Here is an 18,618-nt window from a genome sequence, read left to right as displayed (position 1 = left end):
CAGGGCCCGAGGAATGGTGTGGGCAGCAGAAACCCTCAGTGCAGGCAGGGGATGAGCCGTGGCTTTCACAGGGCTGGGTGCTGGGATGTGGTGGTGGGACATGGACTGGAGAATGTGCAAAATCCTGCTGGGTCTCCATCCACAGGCTGGCAGGACAGGGCTGGAAGGTGCTGTCACGTAGGTGAGCTCACTGCTGCCTTACCTTCAGATGCCATGCAGGAGCCTGTGCAGACCTTTGCAGGGATCTTGGCTGGAGGGCTCGGTGCATCTCCTGCTCAGCAGAGGCATGGTGCCACAGCTTGGAGCCATATCCAACTGAATTAGGAGACTCTCCAAGGAGGGGCTTGCCCCCCTCACCTTGCTGGGGCTCTGTCTCCAGACAGTGCTGGCCTCAAGGGGAACATTTTTCCCTGAAATCACATCAAGTTTTCCCTTCTTGCAGCTTGTGCCGTTGCTCCATCTCCATTTGCTACACAGGGTGGGGATACTGTGTGTGGATCTCCCAAGCAGCTGCCTTTTTGCAGGAGTTGCTCCATCCTGGGCAGGATTTTGTGGGGTGGGGATATTGTGGAGTATCCTAGCCCTGCCTGTGGGCTTGCCCCCCTCACCTTGCTGGGGCTCTGTCTCCAGACAGTGCTGGCCTCAAGGGGAACATTTTTCCCTGAAATCACATCAGGTTTTCCCTTCTTGCAGCTTGTGCCGTTGCTCCGTCTCCATTTGCTACACAGGGTGGGGATACTGTGTGTGGATCTCCCAAGCAGCTGCCTTTTTGCAGGAGTTGCTCCATCCTGGGCAAGATTTTGTGGGGTGGGGATATTGTGGAGTATCCTAGCCCTGCCTGTGCCACCTGGCACACTGCAGTGCCCTGGGATGTCAGGGCTGACGCTGCTGCCAAGGAGTGGGGAATATTTTGGCACTGGAGGGCTGGAGGAGGTGAGATGCCAACTGGAAAATCACCTCATGTGCTCCTGGGGCCACCTCAGGGCAAACCCCACAGCCAGGCTGAGCCGGCTGGATGAGAGTGACTGGGGGCCATGGGCACAGCCCCTGGGCACCTCCCTGCCCAAATCCAGCCTGGGCTAACCAGCCCTGCTGCCAGATCTGCTCTCCGGTCTGTCTGGGCCCTGGCTGCGTGCCATGAGTGTCCTCAGCCCTTGCTGCACTCCCAGCCTGCCCGGCCTGAGGCTCTGAACAAAGAGCTGGTGCTGGCTTTTCAGACCCTGAGAGCTGCGGGTCTTCCTCTTTGCCAGTCCCACCACAAGCCCTTGGCAGCAGTGAGACCCACATTAGCTTGGCACTCTTGGGAGAGAGACTCAGGGTGCTGGGAGCCCCAGCAGAGCAGCAGGGGCAGGTGTGGACCCGCCCTGCCCTAAGCTTGGGGCTGAAGAAGGAGCATGGGGCTGCACTATCCCCAGCAGCGTTCGCAGGGCTGAGTGACAGCCAAGTGCTGCTGCCAGACCAGGTGTCCCCTGCATTAGTGAGGGCCCTGCAGCGGGGACAAGGTGGGAATGGGGGGACCAAGCAAGGCTGACTGCATCAGGCCAGGTGGCTGCCCAAAACAGCCTGGACATGTGTCCTGGAACAGGCACAATGAGTCTCAGTGGGGTCACCCAGCACAGCAGCAAAGGTCAAGGCCACAGCCTCCAGGCACTGCCTTCCGTGCACAGGGCTGGGGTACCCACCCGCTGTCCCCCTCCTCCCTGCAGTGACATGAACCAGGGACAAGCATGGTGCTTTCTAGAAAAAGTTTTACTGTCCATTGCAATATATTAATGATGCATATTTCAATAAAACAATTAAAAACCCCCGCTTGCTTGGAAGAGGAGGCAAGGGCGCTCAGAGGGGCAGTGCCCAGATTGAGTGGGTCCCACAGTGGGGCTCCCGGGGTCACAGGGGGTGGGAGAAGGCAGTGGGCAGCCCCTCTCCACCCCTGCCCGCTGGCTACGTCATCGCCCCGGTGTCCACGTCCAGCCCAGATCAGCGGAAACCCGGCCGGCCACCGAGTGGCACAGGCCCCCGTGGCTATAGGGTGAGGAGGGTGCCATCCTCCCGTCCGCTGCCCCTGCCAGGGCTGCCGTCGTGGCTGCCGAGGGACTGCAGGGAGCCCCGCGAGCTGTGCGGGGACAGGCTCCGCCGGAGGGGTCCGTCGGCGGGGCCCCCGTTGGGGCAGCCCCCGGGGATGTAGTGGGAGGCGCTGTCGCTCTCGATGACGAGGTCGCCCTCCTCGTCGCTCTCGGCCGTGCTGTAGTTGCTCAGGTACTGCGAGGCCGGGCTGGGGGTCTGCTGGCTGGGGGTGCTGTCCGTGGACATGCCGGAGCTGCCCGAGGCCTTGCTGCTGCGGATGACGTTGTTGCGCTGGTTGGCCGGCTTGACAGTGATGATCAGGTTGTGGCTGTTGGCCACCATCATGTCCGTCACTTGGTCCAGGGACTTGCCGGCCACGTCGATGCCGTTCACCTCCAGGATCTCGTCGCTCACCGCCAGCAGCCCCGTGCTCTCGGCCAAGCCGCCCTTCACCAGGCGGGAGATGAAGATGCCGGGCACCTTCTCGACGCCCTGCGGGGCCACGCGCACGCTGACGCCGTCGCGGATGTAGAAGCCCAGCGGTTTGTCGGAGCCGTGCTTGTGGAGCCGCACGCGCCGGTGCGTCTCGGGCAGGATGTCCACGTCGATGATGGAGGAGATCTGGCGGAAGTCCTGGGGCATCCCGATGAGGAGGTGAGGCTTGGCCCGGTAGTGTGCTGGGCGCAGCAGCCCTTTCTTCTTCCGCTGCAAGGAGTTGGAGGCGAAGACGCTGGCGTCAGACTCTGCTGTAGGGAGCGAGGGAGGACACGGGTCAGGCACTGCAGCTGCTGGGGACGTGAGCATGTGGCCTTGGCCCCAGGTGCTGGGGCAGCGGTCAGCAGAAGGGCCCTGCTCACAGGTCTCACCGGCTTTTCCTCCCCAGATCATCAGCCTGGCTTTCCCTGCAGCCTGTCTCCGCTGGGGCCCATCTCCTGGGATTACCCAGCGTACACAGGCACACAGGCCAGGATTAGTGGGATCGAGGCAGTGATTCAGCCTTAATCACACTTTAAGCCAAACTCTGCAGTTTAACACTAGAGCTGCCAGCCCTGATGGCCTGGGAGCTGCAGCCATGCCCCAGTTTGGGTTTGGGGAGAGAGGATCCCCCCATGTAAGTGTGCTGTGGTGGCAACCAACTCCCTTAGGGCGAGTCCAACCCCAGGAGACAGCACTAGAGTCCTCTGTCCCACCAGAGCAGGGCTGTCGCTGGCATGGGTTGGTGATAGCCACCACCGTGTCCTGCAGAACTCTGCCATTCTCAAGGACAGAGACTCCCCGCCTCCTGGAAATTCATCCCAGGGCTGCAGCATCCTCAGAGCACCTGAATATCCCAGACTGTGATCTGTACCCATGTCTCTTATTGCACCATCAGGCACCTTCATACAGGGTTTGACTCCCTCCTTCTGGACCGTGGCCTGGGGCTGCTCTGTGGGGCCCCGCTCCAACCCATCACTCTTGGCCTCATCCACCAGGTGCTGAAGAGTTGCCCCTGGTTCGTCTCTGGTTTTTCCCCATCTCTTTCCATGGGGGAGCCCAGATCTGGATGCTCCATGGTCAGCACATTCCACACAGTGTCCCCCACCAGCATCTGGACCCTGCTCCAGCTGCAGGGCTGCTAGGGATGTCCCCAAGCCCAGGGGACATGGGATTTCTCCCTAGCCAAGCCAGCCTGCCAGGGCTCCTGATTTATAAATATCTCCCTGCACACACAGCCTTGGCGTATTTTTAGCTCGGGGAAGGGTGGCGGAGGCTTTCCCACAGCTATTTCAGCTCACAGCTCCTCTCCAAGGGGCACAGAGTGGCTGGGCCAGGCAGGTCCAGCACGCCAAGGATGAGCCCCATGGTGGCCCTGGCAATGTCCCACACTTTCCCCTGCCCTTCCCATGAGCTTTGGTCCAGCCAAGGAGGGTCAGCACCGTTGTCCCAGCCAGGCTGCCCTGCAATGATGGCTTCACCCAACGGGGTGACGGCACAGAGGGGAGCCCAGCTGCAGCCTTTGCTTTTTGCCCTGCTGTGGCAGGACTGGCTGCTGCAGAGCCCACTGACAGGAGCACACCTGTGTGTGTGCACAGCTCCCTGCACCCGGCGGGTGAGAGGCTCTGCAGCCACATTCCTCAGCGACCCAGACCGGTTCAACGACAGCCCAGCCTCGGGATGACCTGGATCCATTTTAAATTAGTTGTGATTCACCCAGGACTTGCTCCTGGCCTCTCTGCTCAACTCCCTGTGGTGCTGCCAGCCCTGCGGCCCCTCTCCCGCGGGCACAGCTGGGTGCTGGGGCTCCCTGGTGCTGCCTGCTCATCTTCCTTATCATGCTGCCCATGGAGGCAGGCTCTGCCTGCTCCCTCTCCACACTGCCTTGGCACAGTCAGCAGTGGGCCCTCACAGGCTTTTCCAGCAGCCCACAGGGTGCTGGAGGATGGTTTCCTGGGAGCAGGAGTGATGGTCCCACTGCAGCCTTGGCACACCCACCCCTGCACTGGCTCTCCATGTCACAGCCTGGGTCCAAGCATTGGGCCAGGAACAGGGGATGGTTTGGCACTGGCAGTGACAGCTCCTGAGTGCACCACGAGCTCCAGCAGCCGGGATCACTGCTGCCAGCCTCCACACCACGTGGCCACAGGGGAAACACATGTCCAGGGCATCCCACAGCACCCTGATGCAAAAGCCCAGGACAACTGACACAGCAGCCAGGGCTGGCCACCGGCATCACCTCTCGCCCAGAGACTTCATACTGCTAACATGAGCTGGAAACACAGACTCAGTCTGGATGCTGTGCTGACCCTGTGGCTCTGGGTCAGGCTCTGGCTCTGTGAACTGCTGACTGATGGTGCTGTGAAAGAGAAAACCTCGGTGCTACTAAACTGAGTGCAAGGGGATGGGCTTTTGTTTTCCCTGCAAGGCAGAACACCTCACCAGGACGCTGCTATCAGGATGCTATCAGGTGTACCTGGTCAAAGAAGTGGCTCCCTGGGAATATGCCACTAAGGTAAGAGCAAACCCCTGGTCTGCCAGGGAGGCACCAAGCCTCTTCCCAGCACCAGAAATCCAGCAGCAGCTGACACCCTGACAGCTCTGCCAAAATGATGTCTGTTGCCTCCTCAGGGCAGGAAGCTGGATGGGGCTGCTGGCGCAGCACTCACGGGAGCAACACGGGTGTTATCTGGGAGCCCACGCAAGTTTGGCTGGAAAACACGACTTCAAAGGGGGGAATTGCAAGGATCTGCCTTTGCTCACCAGGTCGCATGGGGCTGGGCTGAGGCAGGTGCCCTTGGCTGCCAGGGAGAGCCCGTGTGGTTGCCACAGCCCTGGCAGGGTTCTGGCAGCCTCCCAGTGCCACCATCTCCACATCCATCCACCAAAGCAGTGGCTGGAGGGTATGCGACCAGCCAGGCCCTGCTGGCACAGTCCAGTGGAACCAGCAGTACTGCGGGTTGTGGCTCATCTCTCTTGACAGGAGGACACATCCAGTGCCCCTCTTACCCTTCTTCTGGATGATGACCCTGAGGAGGGGGTTGGCAGAGGACAGGGCTTTGTGGTAGTTGTCGTCATTGTTGATGGGCAGGAGGTCGCCGTGGATGTCTGTGTAGCCCAGGAGCACATCCACCCGCGGGATCTGGTGCACTGTCTGCAGCAGCTGGTAGAAGTCCTGGAAGCTGCCGGCGCCGGAGCGCTTCATGGCAAAGCGGCGAAATTCAGCGTCGAACTGCAGAGGAGGATGAGGAAGAGGAGGAAGAGGGTGACTCTGGGCAGGGTTGGCCCGGTCGGCAGGACTGATGCAGGCAGGGCACCACACAGAGCTGCCCCAGGGCAGGCAGAGCCAGTCAGGAGGAGCCCGTCCCAAAAACAAAGTAAAAGGAGGAAAGCCTCCTGTTTTTCTGCCCGAACACTGAAGTGACGGGGCAAAAAGATGGCCCCGCGGCAGAGGAAGGACCCTCTGGCCGTACCACCAGCCGTGGCAGACTCCTTGCTGCCGGGAGGCCCTTCCCTGCGACACGGGCGCTGCCGTAGCACCTGGTGAGCAACAGCGCTAATTAATGCCTCCTTCCGTCACGACGAACGGGAAGCCAATTAAGAACAGGCTGAGGAGCGCTGCGAGGATCGCGCTGCCCGCGGGGGTCACACCCCAGCTGTCGGGACAGGCGGTGGCCACCACGTCCTGGGAAGGAGGGCACCCCGCACCCTGCCGGGGGTCCCGAGAAGGCAGTGACACAGCTGGGCGAGTGCACAGCTGGATAAGGGTGCAGAAGGGGAGTGCACGCATCTGGGTGAGCACAGGGACGGGTGGATGGGCACAGGTGGACAATGGTGCATATCTGGGTGACCGCACACATCTGGGCAAGGGTGTGCCAGGTGAGCACATATCTGGATGAGCAGACACGTCTGCGGGAGACCACAGCTGGGCGAGCGCACAGTCATGCAGATGTGCACATCTGGATGCGAGACAGGGGCTCGTCCCTTGCTGGGGGCGCACATCTGGGTGATGGCACGGCCGGGGATGAGCGTGCCTCGGCGAGCACGCACATCTGGCTCAGTGCACATCTGGGCGAGGTGTGTCCCCGGGGTGACCGCACGCCCCGCACACCCGCACCGGCGGGGCCACGCCGCACACCGGGGCTGCCGGAACGGCGCACCGGCGCCCTGCGCATCCGGCGAGCGCTCCGCCGCGGCGTTCCCACGGCCGCGCCGAGCGAGCCCGCGGCCCGGCAGAGCCCACGGTGGCGGGACGCCGCGGCCGCCGGGCCGGGCTGCGCTCGGGGAGGCTGCGGGCAGCGCCGCCGCAGCGCGGGGAGCGGACAGCCCGCCCGGCCCGGCTCCCGCGCCGCTCCCCGGTGAGCGGTGCCACCCCACGTGTGCTGCCCGACGCGGGGGCGACGCGCTCGGTCGTGACCCGGCGGAACCGGCACGGGCATCGGCATCGGCATCGGCGGCCCCGTCCCCGGCGGGCGCTTACCTTGCTCTTGACCTCGATGACGGGCTCGGCGGAGCGCGCCGGCGTGCGGTGGTGCTTGGCCATGGTGCGGGCCGGGCCGGGCCGCGGGGCCGCGCCGCCACCGCCGCTCCCGCGGCCACGGGGGATTTTCACCGGCCATGACGTCACCGGCGGGCAGGCCGGGCGCCGCCGCGCCATTGGCCCAGGCGGGGCGCGGGGCGTGGCCGGGCGGCGGCTGACAACGTCGCCGTGGAAACGGGGGTGGGGACGGGAGGGCGGCAGGACCCCCATCCTCATCCCTGTCCTCTTCCCTGTCCTCATCCCTGTCCCCAACCGCGTCTCCATCCCAACCCCCTCCACGTCGGCCCCGTCTACCCGAGCACGGCTCCGCTCCCCGTCGGGCCGCCGCCGCGCCGGCACGGCACCGGGCACCGCGCCGGTAACCTCGGGCATCTCATCGCTGTCGGCAACCTCATCAGCGACACATCAAACCCAACAGCGGCCCCTCTCCGGGGACACCGAGCTCCGGCACGAGGCCGGCATCCGCACGGAATCCCCGTGAGTGTCACCGGTGGAAGCCTCGGCCCCGCCCGGGAATATCCCAGCATTTCCCCATGCTGGCAGCGGGCCTCCCGTGCCACCGGTTTGGCAGAGGCAACCCTGGTAGCAGGGGACGTTTTCCAGCTGTGCCCCTCATTCCCCACCTCCTGGTTCATTCTGGCTTTTCTCCCTTGTCTGGCAGGGAAGTTTCATGCTGCCCCAGAGCAGCGTGGGCCAGGAAGGTTCATTGTTTTGGGGATCATTTGCTTTACTGAGCAGTGGAACAGCTGAGCGAGGGGAGGGAAGCTGATCAAGTTCACCGGGTGTGAGGCAAAGCCTCGCCATGCTCGTGCCAGCACCAGGCTGCCAGGATGTGCAGCCAGAGCACATCTTCTCGGTGCTGCCAGGCTGTGTCCACAGGTGATGCCCGTGGGATGTGTCTGGCAGAACTGGCTCTGCTCGGGCACAGAAACACTCAGGGACAGCCAGAGAACCCCTTCCCTGCAGACCCCAGTGCAGTGCAGCTCTGCCAGCGATGCCAGAGCACACTCTGAGCTCCCTCCTTCCAGCACCAGGGTCTCCAGCCCAGAGTCTGAACAAAACTAGACTCTTGCTCACGGACTCTCAGGAATTTTGGAGCCAAAGGGGCCATGACAGCAGCACCACGAAACAGTTTTTAAAGCCAGACACCCAATGAGCACAGTGCTTCCAACAGAATAAACATATCGAACCAAGCCCAGACAATCAGCTTGGCTTGGCTGCATTCTGCTGCCCTTTGATCCTTGCCCTATCCTGGCCCAGGGAGCAACTTTTGGTCAGGACAAAATTACATCACACCCCAGCATCCCCACAGCAGCAGGCCTGTGTTAGCTGCTCTGTGGCTCCTGGCAGGCTCGTCCCTTGTGTCACTGTGCCTGGGCGAGCAAAGGAGCACGCCAGGCTGTGAGACCGTGGGGCATCTCCTCATGTGCTGGCAAATTCTCCTCCGGCTGTTCCTGCTGTGCCAAGAGATTGCCAGGCCATGAAAACCAGCCTGACCACAAACAGAGCTGTAAACTCATCAGCAATACCTCGCTCAGCCCCCCCAGTTTAGTTTGTTTTTTTTTTTAAACAGAGTTAATTGTGTTGAGTTCAGAGATAATCCTGATTTACACCGTAGTTAACATTTACGCAGGCAACAAAAGCAGCTTGCAGCCCTTCATCTCCAATTTTGGTAAATTGGAGTTAATTGTTCAGCAGGACAGCAGGGTGATGTGCTGGTCACACCTTCTGGTTTGTGCTGTGGCCCCTTATCTGCTGCCACAGAGTAAGCTAAGCTAAGCACACAGTATCGGGGCAAGTGTTTGTTTTGCCTCAGTCCCAGGAGCTCTGAATCAGCCTCTGGAACTGGAGCATGTGCTTCCTGATGTCCAGATGGGTCCACTGACTTCAGATCCACCAGTTCTTGGCTGCTGTGGCTGAGGGGTCCAGCACCAGACACGGAGGGAGGCTGCTGAGGTTCAGCACTCAGGTGCCTCAGGAGGTTGCTCCTCCAGCCCCTGCTCCAAGCCAGGTCAGTGCTGGATTCAGGTAAGTTTGTCCAGTGAGCAGGCATTTTTCCCAGCAATGGCTCAGGCATGGAATGAGCAGAAAGCAGCTGAGTTGAGTTCTGTGCCTCTTGTCTGTGATGAAGGAGAAGCACAGGAGCCTGAGCTCGAGGCAGATTGGTGCTGTGGCTACAGCAGCACAGCTGGTCCATGAGCAGCAACAGCACAGGGAGTTCCAGATAAAACACACAGAGTCCCAGATCCTGGTTTCATTCCAACACCTGCACAGCCTTACCCTGTCCCTGCACCCACGGGTGCTCTGAACAAAGGCTGCAACCAAGCGAGCAGCAAAGTCACCTTGACTTTGGTAGTGGCAAGTGTGGCCCTGGACACTGTTTGTCTTTCCCTCCCCACTTGTCAGCACGAGCTGAGGGATCACGATCTGTGCTGATGGAGCAAGAGCAGCAAATAGCTCTGGCAGCGTCTCCTTGGGCTGGTGGGACACGGAGCAGAAGTCAGGGAGGCAAAGCCCAGCTTTGTCCCCTCCCAGGGACAGCAAGGACAGAGCAGGCAGGAGCGCAGCCCCAGGGCTCGCTGTGGCATGTGGATGCGAGAGGGGAAAGGGCTCCGATGGAACTCTCCACCCTCACAAGGACGTACCCTGGCAGCTGCGGAGGCTTCACCCGGCCAGACCCAGGCGCGGCTCACTTCTCGATTTTGCGTTTTCGGCTCCCACGGCCGTCCTTTGGCTCGGCTCTTCCCGGGGAGCCGCGGGGTGATGCATCCCCGCGGCAGGGTGGCTTTCCTGCTTGCAAAATCTAGTCTTGGCCGCGGACTCATCCGTGCCTTTGGGCAACAGGTCTGGCTGCCAAGGAGCACTGAGCAGCTCCTGAAACACGCACAGTAAATACCCGGTGCCGAGAGATAAACCCGACGCCTCACGTTCCTACAGTTTTGTTCGGAAGGACGCGAAAACCCCCTCCTGGTGCGCCAGGATCATTACCACGGGCTTTTTATTGCTGGATCGCTTCTCACAGGGACATGGGCAAGAGGAGGAGCGCTCAGAAGCTGCGGGTCCACGTTTTCATGGCCTTTTTTTTTTTTTTGTTAGTAAAAATGTCATGAATCATTAAGTTTCCCCAGCATCTCTTCACACTTCTTTTGGCTCCAAGCAGAAATACGGTTTTGTCCTGTACCCACAAAGCCCGCAGCAAAGCGGCTATCGGGTGAAATAACCACAGGGAAAAAGGGGATGTTCCACCCGGATCAGGCTGTGGATGCAGTCCGTGCGGGGCTCCACAGGGCGGTGCTGCTCCAGCGGGCGAGGGGAGAGGGAAGGCGAAGCAAGGGATCGCTAAGAGCGGCGTTGGTGCCGCAGGTGATGCGGTGGAGGGAAGGAGGGAGGGACGGAGGACAGCGGCACCGGCCCGGCCATGGCCTCCGCCCCTCAGGGCGCGGGCGGGTCACGGTCGCCGTGGTGACGACATAGCCCCGCCCCTAACCCGGCACCATCCAATCAGCGCCTCCGTTTTCGCACGGCCCTGCATGCGAGGCTTCATCCCATTGGCCCACGTGTCAGACCCCGCCCCTTCCCTCATCGCGACCAATCAGACGCAGCCACCGCGGCCCTGCGGCGGGGCGGGCCCCTATAAAGCTGTCACGGAGCGGCTTTCGCAATCCCCGCCCGCCCCGCGCCCGCCATGGAGGAGCCGCTGTCGCTGCTGGTCCGGAGCCCCGCGCAGCGGCACCGCGACCTCCGCCTCAGCGCCCAGCCTGCCTGGACCGTGCGCCGCCTCAAGACCGAGCTGCGCCGCCTCCTGCCCGACGCGCCGGTGAGTGCGCGGTCCGCTCTTCCCGCAGCCCGCCGGGGGTCCCTGGGTGGTGTGTGGGTGGTGGGGGCTGGCTGGCTCTTCGCGGGGCAGCGGCGGCAGCTGCCGCGGGGCTCTCGCGGGGCTCCGGGACCCGTACCTGCCCCCCCGCCCGGGCTGTCCTGGTCCCGGTTGCGTCAGCCGCGCTTGGGCTATTTTGGTGCTCGTTCGTGGCCCGGCCGCGGTTAATCATTAACCGCCCTGCCGGCACGGCGCGGCCCGCAGGTGTGCGGGCATGTCAGAGCCCGCTGGCTCCGGAGCCGCGCCCGGGCGCCGCACCCAGGCGGGCCGCGGGTGGCCGGGGCCGTTCCCGGTGCGCGGGGGGCGCAGCGCCGTGTGGGGCCGGAGTGCGGGACTGTGACTCCCCGAGCCGCGGGAGCTGGGCGGGAGCGCTGCTGCAGCAGCTCCGTGGCCTTCACAGAGCCCTTGAACTCGGGAAACACCTCCCAGTTCAGCCTTCGACCCAATGCCACTGTGCTTACTAAGCCACACTGTGACACGGCGCGTCTATACTCATTTTTTCAAGAGTTCCAGGGACAGTGGTTCCATTTCCCAGGGCAGCCCATTTCAATGTTTAGCCGTTCCTTCAGTGAAGAAATTTTCCATAATACCCAACTGGAGACTGCCCTGCAAACTTAGGGCTGTTTCCCCTTGTGCTGTCACTAGCTGCCTGGGGGAAGGCCTGATTCCCGTGCCTTTGCCCTGCTTTCCCTGGCAGTGTGGTGATTAGCCAGAAACAGGCTCCATGTGTTCCACCAGCTGCTCTGGGACCGCTCCTGGTGAAGGGCAGCTGGGTCCCATTGGATGGGGTGTAACAGATTTACGTGACACCACCTCCGGTGCTGATCAGATTAAATGGAACTCCAAACTTCTGTTTTTGTGAAATACAAATGTTTTTGTTTGGACTGTAAAAGGTACAACACATAACCAAATTCTTTGCCCAAGGGACTTTGGATTCTTATGCAGGTTTACCCCTCGATAATATCCCATTTGGGCATTCAGTTGTTCTCATAACTTCAGCTGAATTTAGATGTGCACCATAGTATGTGGGATGCTCCAAGCTCCCTGCCTTTCTCCACCAGCTGTAAGCTGTGCTGGTTAATGCTTGGCAGAGCAAGTAATCCTATTCCTTGTTTTCTTTCTTCAAAGCCTGAAGAGGACCAAAAGCTGATTTATTCTGGGAAGCTGCTGCTTGATCACCACTGTCTGGGAGAATTGTTGCCAAAGGTATAAAGAAGTATCTTTTATGATGTGCTGAAATATATCCAGAGGAGGGATTTTTTTAACGGATCGTCCCTTATATTTCAGCATGGGGAGCTGCATGCTCTTCATTTGGTATACAACTTCAAGACTCCTGCAAATATGCAAGGAACCAAATCAGAGGTAATTAAACTTAACTCTGAAACTTGGGCTTGTAACTGAAAATAAGAAGTGTTTGATGACCATTTTAAAGTTCCCTTTTACTGCAGGTTTTCCCTATTAGTGCAACAGCAGTATTACTTTGTGATAATTTGTTTGGGAATGTGAGAATGTATTTGGATTAAGCTGAGTAAAAAAATTGCCTCTACAGTTCATCAGTAAAGATTCTCATGGTATCTGTTAAGAAAGATCTAGTTGTGATGTGCTGCCTTCTGGTAGATTCAGTTTTATTTACTAGATTATGATTTGCTGTGTCCCGGGCATGCTTGGACAAACTGAGCTTGTGGTCAGAAGTGGAGGGAAGTGGTTGTGATCTGTGTGGGAAGGGAAGAAGGCTGAGAACTGCAGACACTTTAACTGCTCCCATTAATGACTCATCTTTGGCTTCCTCTCTGCAGGCTCAGCCTTAGTGCTTGAGCTCAGTATGCACTGGTCTCAAGTACAAATGGCCAAAACCCATGCTTTCTTTAAAGTGGCTGGGCAAAGGTTTCTAGAGGTGTGTTCCAGCTGCCCATTAAAGGCACTGTGAGCTAACCCTACCCATGTCTGCTGGTTGCTAGATGGGAGCCAGCTTTGGCTGGGTGTCAGATACATCAGCACAGGATAGCTCTTGAATTGTGTACAGCAGTTGGTGCAAGCAGTACAAATTTTTCCATAGGAAAAAGCCAAAGTGTTTTTTGTATTTTATATTTTTATAGCCAGATGGACACTGAATGTGTGCATAAGAAGTAACAAATACAGTGTAGATATTGTGAAAGGAAAGAGTAGCATCAAATCAGTTTTGCATCCCAGTCATTTGGTTCCAGGAGGTCTTAAAATACTGATAGAGGTGCTTGTGGTGTGGTGCCCAAGGGCAGGGGCAGCACTGAGAGGTGCTGTGCAGGAATAGGTGTTAAAATGAGGGCATACATTGTGGGGTGCAGCCTTTTTGCACAAAATGTGTGTGGTGTCCTGAGTAAACCTCACGGGCTGCCCTGCTGTCTGTAGGTTAAAGCTGATCAGCCCAAGTTACCATCAGAGGCCAGGCAGGAATCAAATGTGTCTTCCTCCAGTGGTGGAAGGTCAAGGAGCTCTTCAGGTGTCCACTCTTCAGCAGAAGCCAGAAATGGGTAAATATAATTTTATGTACATTTTTAAGATGGTATGTTTGTGTTGGCTGCCACATATCCTGCCATAAGTCCATAGAACATGGGCTACATATGATGAGGCTTTATATAAAAGCTTTAGTGGACATGCAATAAATTTGGATTGGAAGGGACCTTTAAAGGCCATCTAGTCCACCCCTCTGCCATGAGGGACACCTTCCACTAGATCAGGTTGCTCTGTCCAACCTGGCCTTGAGCACTTCAAGGATGTGGCATCTAAAGAAAAATGCACTGCTCTGTTAATTAGGATGAAAAGTCTTTCTTTTGTTCATATGGGTAAAGAGGTGTCTAGAAGGTGGAATAAATTCTGTATTTGGGTGCACAAAATGGCAGAAGCTATTTACATTGTTCTGTAATAAATTGCTTTTGCTGTTAGTCCAGTGTTTGCTAATGAATGTGTTCAAATTTTGACCAAGGCTGGAAACAGCTCAGCATCCCTTCCAGAGTGTGGCTCCTGGCTTCTCTGCTTACACAACCTACAGCATGCTTCAGATGTCCTGGTTCCAGCAGATTTATGCAAGACAGTATTACATGCAATAGTAAGTGCACTATTCAAGCTGCCAGTAGGAAGTAGAAACTGTAATGCAAGAAAGTTTGAGAGCTCCTGGCAATTGTTCCTCTTTTGATGGTGCTTGGAGACTTTTTCATCATAACTTGTGCTGAATGTTGTGGGAGTGTACCCCTAGCTGTGCTTCTCTGCTGCTGCTCTGGCCAGTGGTTCTGGATCTTGCCCATTGTCTGACTCTTCACTGGGAGGGCAGGTGTTTCTGGAGTAAATCTGATCCTGCTGAGGAGCCTTTGTTCTTTTTTTTTTTTGACTGCTCAAAGTGCACACAGCATTGACTGGACATCAGTGATAGGCAAGCTGAGGCTTGCAGAAGGCTTTTAGACTACCTGCAGATTGCTCTGAATTGTTTTTGTGAAGTATTGCCATTACTGTTGATAAAGGGGAGGGTGCCTGGTTTGATTTGTTGAAGTCTATACAATTGTTATGGGTAGAACTAAAACTAGTTTATAATGCTTCTGTAGCCTCCAAACTTAATGCTTTCTACTTGCATGTGATCTGACCCTGTTGCTAAAGATGGACAGATTTTCACCCACAGGGCCTGTGTGGAGTGAGAGGATTTGGCTAAGCCTCATTCTGCCTTTGTTCTCTGGTTCCAGCTTGGCTTCTACTGCTGCATCTGCTGACCCATCCCATGCACGGCATTCTCAGGAGATACCAGTGACACCTCCAGCTCCTCTCCCAGACCCGTTTCCTGCCCAAAACCAGCCTGGAAACCAGAATGTTGCTGCTCAGGTTAATGCAGTGGCTGACCAGAACTTGAGGATGAATGCCCAAGGGGGGCCCCTCGTGGAGGAAGATGAGGAGGGTGGCAATCGAGACTGGTTGGACTGGCTCTACTCAGCAACACTGTTATATGTTTTTGTCAACATGGTCTATTTCTACTCCAGCATCAGCAGACTCCTCCTCGTCATGGGTGGCACTGTTCTGATGTATCTGTAAGTGTGTGGTGTTAGTATTTGCTGTTCAGAAGGGTTCCACTGAAGTACTGAGTTCTGTGCTCAGGAAGCTCAGCTTCCTGATGGTTGGGCTTCATAGGACTCTTGGATCTGGAAAGGGCAAACCACTCCTCTATATCCTGGTATAACACAGTATTTAGAAAAATGATAAGCTCATGTCTGGATTAAATTAAGAATGTGGCTGATCTCACTTGGATTTTGCAGTTTCTGGTGTGGCTGTCTTTCTATTTTAGAAAACTACTTGAAACCAAAGTAGCCCCTGTTGTAAAGCTCCAGCAACTCAGCAGCATAGAGCAGACAAACCTCTAGGTTCAGTGTAGAAAATTACAGTTTATTGTTGGGAAATTAGTGGTTAAAGTCTGGGAAGAGGGTCTCACACTTGCTGTGCAGTCATGCATCCATGCAGTTCTTCTGCTGTGTTGCCCCTCTGGAGAGCAGACCAAGCTGAACTGAGTGGAGTGTCCTGAACTGCCTTTGAAACCTCTCTGTGTGGGGGAATATAATTAGGATAAAAACACAGAGATAATGGACCCTCAGCTGCTATGCCTGGGATGTCTTAGCTGAGAAAAATAATCTGTCCTCTTAAATTCTTTGATTACCTCTGGAACAAGTGATGTAGGTGTCTGAATTGTAGGTCTAGGAGTTAAAAGTGGAGCAGCTTTTCAAACATCTATGTAGACTTGGAGAGTTGAAGGTTAATTGTTCCACTGAAGTTCCTTAAATTCTACTGTTGGTGGTTGCCAGCAGCTCTGAGCAGTCAGATGTGCAGCTGTTGTGTAACAGGATGAGTAATGTTGAAACAGCATTAATTAATTAATTAATTTGTTGCCTTCCCCAGGCACCATGCTGGACGGTTCCCATTTAGGCGAAGACCAGTTCAGCCCTTCCCAGGCAACGTTCCTCCTCAAGCTGCTCTAAACCAGGACCAGAACAATAATTTTCAGGTATTGCCTTGCTATATTTTTAAACCATGAAACCCTGGGAAGTTTTGCTTTTGGTTTAATAATTGTGTAGTAGAAAAAAGTCTTTTCTTGAAACATCTGTAAGACAGTGTGGGAGAATAATTGCCACCTGAGTCCTCCATTGGTGTAGTAAATTCCTTAGTTAACCTTCACCCTGAAATACTTTGGTCATCTTTTAGCTGCTTCTGTCCTTTAGGAAGTTGTAGTGAGAAGTGGTCTGTCACAGGGTGTAACTGAGGGCAGGGTTCAGGCTACACCTCTGTAGGATTTGTGTCTGTAAGCAGTTTGAGTCTTTCATTTCACGCTGACAGTTCTGATGTCAGTTAAAGTTAATTAGCTGTAAATACATAATTCACCTGATCTGGTGCTTGATGGCTGTCCTGGACAGTGTTTCTGGACACCAGTGTGAGTTAACCAGTAGTGTCCATGTGCAGATTGGGCTTTTGACTTTGTATCTGGGGCTACTTGAAAAATTTTATATTCAAACAGTGACATTTTGGTGACAAAAACACAGTTTGATGTCAGATCTTTCTAATGTGTTTCTGAAATTCTTCTTTATCAAACATCCTTTCTTTTGACAGGGGGAAGGTGGAGGCAGAACAAATGAGTCTGAGGCACCTCCTGACGAGGGTCAGGCTTTCCAAGAGCTGCAGCAGGCCAGCCCTTCACTCGTGAGCACGGTCTGGGTATTTTTCAAGACTTTCTTTGCCTCCCTCCTTCCGGAAGGGCCTGGACTGACCCGTAACTGATTTGTCACCAATCTGCTTGTCTGAAACTGCAGTGGACACCTGAGAGAGCCAGACACCAACTCCAGACCAGGCGTGGAAAGGGATGGCACTTCCTCTGGCTTTCACTGACCCAGCAAATAAAGCTGCAAGAAGCCTTACATCATTACAGCCCAGGGACTGAGATGCTTGTCCTCATTCCAAAGAACTTTGTTCCATAGCATTTATTAGGTACCTATGTAGAGGCTTGGCATTGTGGACTTGTGCACTAAAGGCACAGGCTCTGAGCGGGTGTGCAGAAATGTTAGGGAAGCAAATTGCTTCTTCTGTGCAATGTGATTCCTGTTGGAATGTTTCAAATGCTGTTTTAATTACACTGAGTGTAGGATCTCAAACAAAAATTGCTAGATATGCATTAGCAGATTTTTAGGAAAGATCTATTGTTAAATTGCTTCAATATTTTAAATTCTCTTTGTAAATATTTCCCTGTGAAGAATGTATTGTGCAATCTCCTTGTTGGACAAAGTGGAGGACTGTAAAATGGTCATGTGGATGAGCAGTTACCTCAGTGGAGTTGCAGACTAAATTTCATGTTGCTGAATTCAGTTTAAATTCAAGATTTAATTCCTCCTTCCCCTCTGCCCTGCTGCCAGATGATGGGGGAAGAGTGAGTGTGTTCAGGTATAAATATATTTAGCAAAAACTTAGGCAAAATGTAAACTTCTTCACTGCTTTTGGATGCAGAGTTAAAGCAGTCTAATTGCTGTATTCAACTTTGCATTCTCACTCCAGTGCAACTCCTCTTGTATTATTTCATTGTGTTCCCTTTAATTTCTGATATGGTTAAGGGCTGTTATTGCAATAAAATTTGCAGGCATTTATATCCACATTTGTATATATCCTCTAAAGCACAGGGTGTGTTCTTGCCTGTTTTTTATTGAAATGTCATGATGAGGGAGTGGGATATGAGGAGAAAAAGTGCTTAACTCAGTTCCTTGCCCAGCTGTGTTCTTCAGCGGGTAAAGTGCCTTGAATAGTTTGGAGTTTGTTTGCTTATGGAAAGCTGGTAACAAAAAGGCCATGGACATCTTGGAATGGGTAATTCTGTTGGTATTTGGGAAGCTGGGCTCCTTGAACCCTGCCTGAGACTGACGGTGGAGTTGCAACACAGCCTTGGCTCAGGGTTTAACTTGGCTTGGAATGTGCTCTCTAGGAACAGCTGCCACTCCTGGGACTTGTCACTCTTCTCCTCTGCTGCCTGCACTTGGCAGGACAATTTGAGGAGCATTGGCAGGGCCAGCACACATCAGTTGGGACCAGCAGCTGTAGCAGGTAATGCTTGATCTTGCCATGTCAGATCAGACTAATGTTAGACATGGTTTGCTGGTGTTCCCTGTCGTAGCCACTTAATCCTGGTGCTGGTTTGGATTTGAACAAATTCTTTTCCAGGCTTGTTTTTCTGCCGTATTATCTTCAGTTTGCTGGAGACTTGGAGGATGGGTGGGACAGTGGTAAAATAATTTTAAAGTATTTAAAACAAAATCATTTGAGAGGAAGTCAGTTTTGTTGCCCCAGATATATCCTGCATAAGCCTTTGAGGATGTTCCTGGAGGAGGTGCTCTCTCTTTCTTCCCTGGATAGTGGTCTGGTGCTGCTCTGGGAATTGCACTCCCCCCAAAAAAGGCATCCCGGGCTTCTGCACCCTCACAGTCTGTGTCCCTGTCCCTGTGGTAGGCACAGGGTGGATGACAGCCATTCCCCCACCCTAGACACAACTGCAGCTCTCACCTGAGCTGCTGCACTGGGTGTGCTCCACATCAAGGGTGCTTTGTGGTTCGTGGGTTTTTCTCCCTCAAGGTGTAGCAAACCATCCCTCAGGTGTCTTGGCAAAGTGCCTAAATTAACTGAGCTG

General features: G+C 55.4%; 2 protein-coding genes across 3 annotated transcripts; one reads left to right on the top strand and one right to left on the bottom strand.

Annotated features, from left to right (window-relative positions):
* Positions 1-112: 112 nt before the first annotated feature.
* Positions 113-10,594, bottom strand: PARD6A (par-6 family cell polarity regulator alpha). Of its 2 annotated transcripts, none has more exons than XM_038148193.1 (4): positions 7,019-10,594; positions 5,548-5,770; positions 609-2,810; positions 113-357 (listed from the first exon to the last, which is right to left on the bottom strand). In XM_038148193.1, the coding sequence occupies exons 1-3, from the start codon at positions 7,448-7,450 to the stop codon at positions 2,023-2,025; spliced, it is 1,443 nt and encodes a 480-aa protein (XP_038004121.1). In that variant the 5' UTR covers positions 7,451-10,594; the 3' UTR covers positions 113-357; positions 609-2,022. The 2 variants fall into 2 exon arrangements, with proteins under 2 accessions (XP_038004121.1, XP_038004122.1); XM_038148194.1 differs by having other exon boundaries at positions 609-2,807.
* Positions 10,595-10,718: 124 nt separating this feature from the next.
* HERPUD1 (homocysteine inducible ER protein with ubiquitin like domain 1) lies at positions 10,719-17,617 on the top strand. The gene is made up of 8 exons (XM_038148195.1): positions 10,719-10,895; positions 12,081-12,158; positions 12,240-12,314; positions 13,338-13,459; positions 13,912-14,034; positions 14,660-14,998; positions 15,858-15,963; positions 16,563-17,617. The coding sequence occupies exons 1-8, from the start codon at positions 10,764-10,766 to the stop codon at positions 16,728-16,730; spliced, it is 1,143 nt and encodes a 380-aa protein (XP_038004123.1). The 5' UTR covers positions 10,719-10,763; the 3' UTR covers positions 16,731-17,617.
* The last annotated feature ends 1,001 nt before the right edge of the window (positions 17,618-18,618 follow it).

The sequence above is a fragment of the Motacilla alba genome, chromosome 11 (assembly GCF_015832195.1).
Source record: "Motacilla alba alba isolate MOTALB_02 chromosome 11, Motacilla_alba_V1.0_pri, whole genome shotgun sequence".
In the NCBI taxonomy this organism is placed as follows: domain Eukaryota; kingdom Metazoa; phylum Chordata; class Aves; order Passeriformes; family Motacillidae; genus Motacilla; species Motacilla alba.
The sequence above is the reverse complement of the archived record's forward strand: the minus strand, read 5'-3'. Positions and strand labels throughout refer to the sequence as shown.